Here is an 8924-nt window from a genome sequence, read left to right as displayed (position 1 = left end):
CTGTTTAGAGGAAACCCTTCAAACACGTAGAGTTGTAGCAGCCTAACATACGTTACGTCATGGTAGGTACAGGAGCGTTTAATATTGTAACTTTAAGTGGAGTACGAAAAATGTGTGACAGTATTAACTCAATTACATTTTTACTTATTTCAGTTTACTAATGTGCAAAAAAAATCATACGCAATTAGTTGTAAAATATATTTATTGGCATTATTATTCGAATACATTCCTCATAGACCATGCATTGATTAAGTCTTGTAAAAGTATTATCAGTGTCACAGTAATGACTTTATCTATTTTGTTCTGAGTAACCTGTGCTGTTTATTAAAACAGAAGATCAGTTCTTCACAGTGTACAATTTTTAAAGGTACAAAACAAAAAGTGAACTTGATCATTTTTTTAAAATACGAGTTAAAACTTACACCCAAGTATGTGTGACATTATTGAAGTGAAACATAATTACAGTACATCTGAAATTGTAAAATGCTACATTTAAGAGAGGCTGGAATTTTTGTTCAATTAAAAGAAATATCAAGAAATCGTAAGAGTGTTCACGTTGCTAAAAGTGAAAGTAAAAGGCTGACCTCTCTGAGGTATATCACAATGCATCCTTGAAGAATGTACACAAAATATGAAATAATGCACATTTAAAAACATTAGACAAATTACATTTAAAAAAGATCTATCAATTATGAAACAAAATCCTTCATAGTTAGATTAGCTATTGCACTGAAGGCAGGCTCCCCAGGTAGGAACTCCCCTAGAATGTATGACAGCAGCATCTATGGACACACAAACACAAAGAATATAAATGTTAATCTGGATATTTGTTTCAAAATGGATTTAACCGCATAGGAATCTTAGCTAGAGTCCTCACATAAACCAGTTTCTTGTTCTCCTCAGTGTCCTGGAAGATCTTGAACACAGTTTCAACATCAGTCTTCTTGAGAATTAGAGAGTTTGAATCTAAAACCACCACAACGATTACTGGATATTAGTTAAGATGAAAGAATCATTAAAAAAAAAAAAAGGAAGTGGGCTGACCAAGGCATGGGAAAATATTGCACATACATTTTGAATTTATAAGATGCAAAGCCTTCTCCTTGGTCTCGTGTTTCTCCTCACTGTCACGTGGAGGCTGGGTGGGCACGTTTCCTTCTGGCCATATCTTCTCCCGGAAATTGTCAATGTAGGATGCAATCTGAGCTTCAGTGGGATGCATCTTTTTTAAAAAATTGTTTATTTTCCTGCACGAGAAGAACGCTTTTGCTTATCTTCACATCTACAGCTGAATATCTTTGGTGCTTGAATACATATGAAATGGGATACTTACTTCTTTAACAAACTCTGGACTGCTTTTAGAATGGCATCAACAATGTTAATGAGGACTGAGTTACCTGAAGACAGTAAAGACAAATATTGAATGGCACAGTTTTAGTTTCAGTTCTTGGCGATCATAAAAGCCGAACAGAACAAGGGAGTTACTTCATACCAGTTATTTCCTTAACTAACTCAAATATGGCTTTGGTGGCCTCAACTTGGTCCCAGTTGTTCTGAGGTTCCTTTTTCTGAGCCTGATTTGCCATCTCGTCCTTGAGCTGTCCCGTTTTCTCTTTTACTTTGACCTTTTGATATCCATTTGACTTTTGAGTTAACTTTTCTTTTTTGGCTGTTTTGCCCCCAGGCTGAGTACTTATAATGCCGTCGACTGATTCGGATTGTAAGCCTTCAGTATGGTTCATGACTGAGCTCGTGATATCACTAGAGTGTCCTGAAGGACCGACTAATTTTGACCTAATAACAAAGATATCTATACTTTCAGCAAGACTCTCCTGACCATTTGAAACCACATCCTGTTCATCGGAGGTCTGATCTTCCATATCTGGTTCTCTACTTTTGATGGTGTCAGTTTCTTCACTAGGGTTACAAAACCCAATGCCCCCATTTGGCTCATCATCTGTGTCGATGCAGGCTGGCTGTGCCGTCGGTCCACTGTTATGTACTGAGGCTCCTGCTCCATCAAGCTTTTCTTCTCCTCTGTGATTATGGGACTGAGAAAAAAAACATCACCAGAGGGTGGCAGTATTCTCAATAATTTGCATTGTGCTGAAGCTAAAGGTATATGTCTACTATAAATCAACAAACTTTGGCTCCTTGGATAAGACATCAAATATTGATGTATGCATATTGATCCAAATACATACAATATTGATAAAAAAAAATACACAGTTCAAAGTTTGGGTTTGGTAACACACAGCAGACATTTTTTTAATCTTAATTACTCCAAACTTTTGACCTGTAGTGTATGCTGTAAATCAACTAAATTTAGCTCTATTTTGACAAGATTTAAAATCCTTCTGTATTTATATTGATCCAATTATAGCAAATATTGTTATAAATATAATGCCATTCAAAGATTTTAAATGTTTTGAAGTCTCTTATGCTCACCAAGGCTAGATTTATTTGTATAAAAAAAATACTGTAACAACGGTAATATTGTGAAATATTGTTACAATTTTTAAAAAGTTCTCTATTTTAATTTTATATATTTAATATTTCTATGTATAAAATATTAATTTTCAGCAGCCATTACTCCAGTGTCACATAATACTTCAGAAATCATTCTAATATGCTGATTTGCTGCTCAAGAAACATTTCCTATTATTAATGTTGAAAAAAGTTGTGCTGGCTAATATTTCTTTTTTGAACCTTTGCCGAGTAAAAGTATTTTACTCAGCAATTTCATTGACCCCAAACTTTTGAACAGTAGCGTATCATCCGTTTCATCAGGAGGTTTCCATTAAGCTATTGACCTAAATCTGTTTTTACCTCATCCTCATCTTGGCCAGGATTAAGAAAGCTTGCAAGTCCATTGAGAAAACTCCAGACACCTCCCTTATGTTCCTTATTACTCAGCAGCTGTACAATGGGACACAAGAACTGGAATACAGGCTTAGTGTGACCAAGCTGTGCATCAGAAACCAGTTCCTGAAGAGAAATGAGAGGAAAACATCTCCAGGTATTCATTTCTACTGATAACCCCTTCTTTAATTCTAGATAAGTGTGTGTGACAACTTACTTGTAAAAAGTGCTCCAAGGCTGATCCAACTTCTTCTGCATATGCACCATCAAGATCCAGCTTTGTTTTCTCTACTATTGCAGATATAGAGGGTAAAGTGGAAGTTTCCTAAAAAAAAAAAAATACAACAGAAAGAGAAAAACCTTTTAAATCAAGCAACTACATAAAATTAATGCATAAATAATAATGAGTAAAATATTAATGACTATAATACAAAATAGTATGGGTTTCGATACAGCTGATGCATTGAAGGTTCCTCACTATTTCCTCTCTCACCTGCCAGAGGCTGTGAAAAGTACGTATATCTGACTGGGTCTTTTTTACATTCCAGTTGAGATTCTCAGGGTTATTTTTCTCCTCCAGGTGAATCGTGAAACATAGCTCTTCATTTTCCTTTTGAAGCTAAGACAATAGGTTTTTTTTTAATTATTAAACTCAATTTAGCTTGTACGTTGTTTAGCTTTCCTTGTTTTTAACAGATGCCTTACATTTGTAACACGGACTGCCCACTTCCCCACCCGCCACATCTCATAGGAAAGCCTAAACTCCATCATATCTTCTTGGACATTTGTTGTTAGGTAAACATCCGTTTCACTGTCCTTTTAAAAGAAAGCACAGACAAACTTAGTTGCACCGAAAACTTAATGCAAATCAATTCAATATGCATGTTTTCCATACATAATCGGAGTCCATGCCGTTTCTAATGGAGCTCTCTCTGCTGCTTGCACCATCATCTTCAATAACAGCAGATCGTCGTGCTGATAAAGCCCTCTGAAAAAGCTCTTGCTCCTTCTTCTTCTTATGGTTTTTCTTTTTGGCTTTCTTTGACTTGACCTTATCAACAAATTTAGAAAATCGTTCTTTGATCCTATTGCCTGCTTAGATAACATTGAAAGAGGTCATTAAATTACACATTATTTATGTACACTTACTGCTCATAAATCAAATTACTAAGATGAAAGAGAAAGATACATCACCCTTCTTCTTTTCTTTTGTGTCTTCAGACTGACCATCCTCTGCTTCATCTGTCAATCTGCGGAATTTGTGAAAACCAGAATGAGGCCACCAAATGAGATTAATATGATCAATATGCTAAAACTATATATGTTTTTGAGATGACTTACACTTCTGCTTCTTCACTTCCCACGGAAGATGGTGTGCCTTCCCTATCTGAGTTTAGCAGGTCTCCTGTTGAGCTTTTAGAGGTTACTCTATCCAGCTGCAAAACCACCATCTGATTCAGGTTGTCTGGATTGCAGAGGCATGTCACCAGAACATCAAGAGCTAGAGATGGACAGCAGGAATAACAAAGAATCAGTAAATTAGTAGAAAAAAAACAACACAATTAGTACAGCACAAAAATAACTTCTGCTACTAAAAACACTGCTATTTAAATGTGTGGGGTCAATGTTTTGCTCAAACATATTAAGCAGCACACCTGTTTTCAACATTGATAATATAAAGAAATGTTTCTTGATCACTAAATCAGCATATTAGAATGATTTCTTAAGGATCATGTGACACTGAAGACTGGAGTAATGATGCTGAAAATTCAACTTTGCATTATATGAATAAACTGAATTTTACAGTTTTAAATTGTAATAATATTTCACATTATTTTTTACTGCATTTTTGATCAGAAAAGTCCAGCCTTGAAGGGAATCTGTTAAGAAAGACAGTGAAGGTTTTAAAGCACCAACAATCATGATTTGGTATGCAAAATTAATTATATAAAACACATTTTTAGAGAAAGTTAGAGAAAGAATTCACTCCATCACCATAACCACTGTGAACAAAGTGAAGACTAGTTGTTTTGATATCCAGGAGTATTGTGGCACACAACAATTAAGATAAACAAGTTTGTAGAAGCAGTGAAAGCATGTTCAAGCATCGAGTGACAAAGTAATGTTTGTTTCAGAGATACTGTCCTAAACATAACTATGAATGCTACAAATGTTGATGCCAGATAGCTGATGAATGTTCCGATCGTTAAAAATATCATTAGAAAGTGTTTAGCACAAAGGTCAGTAGGACTAACCTTTTGTAGCAACAATCTCAATTAGGACACACCGGTAGAGTTTTGCTTCCCAAAGGTACTCAGGAAAAAGGTTTCTCACCAGAGCTTCAGAAAAGGTCCTGAGGACTGCCATCTCCTCAGACCTTGAGCCGAACACTGGAGAGCTGAAACAGGTAAACAAATGAACATGACGGTTTTCATAAGGACTCATTTTACTAGCAGCATTCCTGGAACTGCATCATGTGATGAGTCATAGGTTAGGATGGAAAGTCCATGAGTTTTGGCAGAAATTCTTTGATTTTAAAACATGAGCACAAGAATCATAAGGCCCAGTTTCTGTACTGATGGTCCCTAAAATGGACTAAGCATAACACAGAACAGGAAGGAAAATGATCAAAAAGATAGCGATGTCACTCATGTTAGATTATTACACAATATTCTCAGAATAAAGGCGTACATAATAACACAGACAAACTTGCTCACCCATCTGACTGCTTTGCGTTATGCAGGTGCTGAGTGAAGATCCTAATACAACCAACACTGGTAGCCGACAGATCGAAGTTCTTTGTCTTGCAAATGACTCTCTCGACTACCAGGTTATACTCCTTCTGTAGTGCCCTATGAAGTGGCTGACTGTCGCCAAGTTCTGGGACCGTGTACCATGGCTGGACCAGGTGAGCATAGGCACATTTAAACACTGCAAACACATTTTAAAAAATCTATTTAATCATGCACAACTGCAATGATCCCCTTATAATACCGTGTATGTCTCTATCACTTTTGGTGAGGAAATGAACGGGTTATAACATTTCCTGAAAGTGTTATGCCACACAAACCTATGAAATATTACCATATTATCTGATCTTCTGCTTCCTGTTCTATGTCATGTCATATAATGGAAATCTCCAGACATGCTTGAGAGGCACAATGGGGGTGATGCTTGCAAACAACAAAAAATATTATTTACCCTGGAGGAGTGACCTCTGTACATTTGGATACTGCATCGTCTCGGACACAGTTTGTCCAGCTCTGGCTGCATCAGTCTCATCACTGACACCAACATGGTGAGCTTTCTTTGTCTGAAACAGGAGGATTAAGGTGCAAGAGATTAAATTCCAGTAATTTCACTGATGATGTCTGATAGCAGAGTCATGAATACAGAAATGAGGTCAGTAAGAGCTTTGGAGGTTTTTGCTTTCTGGAAGAACCTTCATACAGAAATAAGGAACAAAAAATGATCTGATGGTTTCTTTTTTATATGAGAACTGGAACTAGTCTCAACCAAAGCACTTAATAATACCTACTATAGTAATGATGCCATCCAAATTCTTCCCACAGTTAGTTTTGCCTATAAATTGACTTATGTATCAATTTACAATAACCATTACAGGTACACAACTTATGATAGAACCTTTGTTTTGGGACAAAGACAATGGTTTCTAGCTGGTCAGCAATGTTTATTTACATTGTGTAAACTGGAAGACCATCTCAGAGAAGCAAGAAACCAGGTACCAGCTGGTCAGTCCAGTCCAGTCCAGTCCAACAGGTTTTGGAACAAGACAGCTGGTCAACCAGCTAATGTAAACTTTAGAAACCGTGCTCCAAAAATTAGATTTCCCATGTTTAAAGTAATAATAATAATAGCTAGGCAGAAATATTCTTAATAAGTCACATACGTTGATTTATGCAGCAGCATGAACAATCTCGTTACCTGTTGTTCTGTTTCGTCAGGTGTATCATCCGTCTGAGTACTTGTTTCACGCCCTTGCTTTTTGAAAGGGAAATTGAGAAAGCATAAAAAACAAAAGAAGGCTTGTGTCCATATTTGTCCAAATTCTGAGAAGTACCAAACAAGTACAAATACAATGGCGAGGAAGCACCGCCAAGTATACATGGTTAAAAAGGTTCAGAAAGAAATTCGTTTGCATTAGATTGCTTCATTCGTCCACTTAAACGCAACACTTTATCCCGCTCCTCTGCTTTCATCCAGACAGACTGAACGCACAACCGGAAGGTAAGTGTTCATGGTTTGAGGAACTTGAGATTGTAATGTGATTGGTGCATTTGAAGATGTCGTAGCCGGCTATTTTGGCCTCCCTAGAGTTTCTGCGTAATCTTTACTATAATCTGCTCTCTGTAGGTAATAATTGCATGGTCCAGCAGTGATTTCATGAATAAATAGTTCTCGTTTACTTTCGCTATACTACTGACAACCGTTTACTGTGTAAAAAAATGACAAGAGTAAAGCACGCACCATGCGATAACATCAAGCAGATGGTGAAGTACTATAACACATGCGACTTTCTTCAACCATGTTCGCCGCACGGTGGCACACATAGGCTGTGTTCGAAATGCAATACTATCATACTACTCTTACTAATTCTGCAGCATTCAGTATGTATGCTGCGCATAGTATGCACATTTTCTATATGCATGGAATACCCGGATGACCTACTATTTTTTGCCAGAATCTGCTAAATATAACTCAAGTATAAACTCGTGCAACTCATTTTCCCATCACAAACCAGATCAGAAAGGCATTTCTTTTCAATAAAAAAATAAGTAATATTTGAAAAGTGGTAATTAAACACCTCCCTAGAGTTTCTGCTTAATCTTTACTATAATCTGCTCTCTGTAGGTAATAATTGCATGGTCCAGCAGTGATTTCATGAATAAATAGTTAAATTAAAAAATCTGTAATTTTGACGCATACAATGTATTTTTGGCTATTGCTACAAATATACCCCAGCGACTGGTTTTGTGGTGCATTAGGTCCATACCACAGTCACACACTCTAATAATATTGAGATTTTGATAGATCGACTCTAATAAGAACGAATCGGTGTTTTTAAAAAGATCTTTAAATGAACGATACAAGTCAGTTATTTATTTATTTTATACTAAATTAAAATGACGTTAGGAAAATATTATAGCTCTTATTTTATATAAGCTGTGTCTGTATCAGGAGTTTGATAATACAGGTGGTTGGAGGAAGGGGTCTTGTTTCGTTCAAGAATGGCTTACTCTGACATTCAGTGAACCACTCATAAACACAACTCTGCCACCAACTGGCATAACCTTGTAGTCTACAAAAAGGACCACGGAACGAATAGATAAATCGATGAATGCTTCATCACTGCAGTTCGCAGAGGAGAAATGCATCCGTGGACAGGTTCATTATGATTAAACCTCGTCTACAGTCACATGAAGTACAGCACCCTGCCGCAGCCAACCAGAGATTAAACCCGTAAAAACTGACCATATGATGACTGAACCTGTACAAGTCATGTGATCTGCGAGTTTGAACCGCCTTCCCAGGATTAGGTCACGTGCACCAAGACAACAAGTCTCTTGACTCTTGGGTAATCGGCTCATCCTGTTAACGCATATAACGCGATCCATTACAAAAAAAATTGCAATTTGTTCTACTTATCTTGACATATTTGCACAAATATGCACAAATCATATTACTGTTTATTACTTCTATTGCCAAGTAAAACTAAACAAATCCCAACTGATTTATTAATCCTGATACATGTATAATAAGTGCATCAAAAAGGGTTCCATCAAATACAATTTAAGTATATTATGAAAACCCCAGTCCAAAAGAAATTGGTTAAACAACTTATTGCACCCAATCAGGAGGCAACGATGGCCAGTGTATCATCACCACCATCCACTATTTATCCCTGCTGAACATCCTGTAATACCATACTCAGGAACTCGCCATGCTTGAAGTGAAGGTGATGCAAGGACGGATTAGCGTGCTAATTTACAACTAGCATGATGTCTGCTAAGAGGTCAGCAAGGTTTTAAGCGTAAGAGGGC

At 36.8% G+C, this 8924-nt stretch overlaps 1 protein-coding gene across 1 annotated transcript; it reads right to left on the bottom strand.

The window, feature by feature from the left end:
- Window positions 1-186: 186 nt before the first annotated feature.
- On the bottom strand, window positions 187-7112 carry LOC306853671 (uncharacterized protein). The gene is made up of 16 exons (XM_079391249.1): window positions 6808-7112; window positions 6064-6175; window positions 5580-5793; window positions 5118-5260; window positions 4204-4363; window positions 4057-4112; window positions 3758-3954; window positions 3568-3678; window positions 3356-3481; window positions 3080-3187; window positions 2830-2988; window positions 1493-2051; window positions 1334-1397; window positions 1072-1247; window positions 878-966; window positions 187-782 (listed from the first exon to the last, which is right to left on the bottom strand). The coding sequence occupies exons 1-16, from the start codon at window positions 6988-6990 to the stop codon at window positions 690-692; spliced, it is 2550 nt and encodes an 849-aa protein (XP_079247375.1). The 5' UTR covers window positions 6991-7112; the 3' UTR covers window positions 187-689.
- Between the last annotated feature and the right edge of the window lie 1812 nt (window positions 7113-8924).

This window comes from Barbus barbus (genome assembly GCF_936440315.1).
Source record: "Barbus barbus genome assembly, chromosome: 33".
NCBI classification, from domain to species: domain Eukaryota; kingdom Metazoa; phylum Chordata; class Actinopteri; order Cypriniformes; family Cyprinidae; genus Barbus; species Barbus barbus.
Note: the sequence above shows the minus strand (reverse complement) of the source record. Positions and strands in the feature narration are given on the sequence as shown.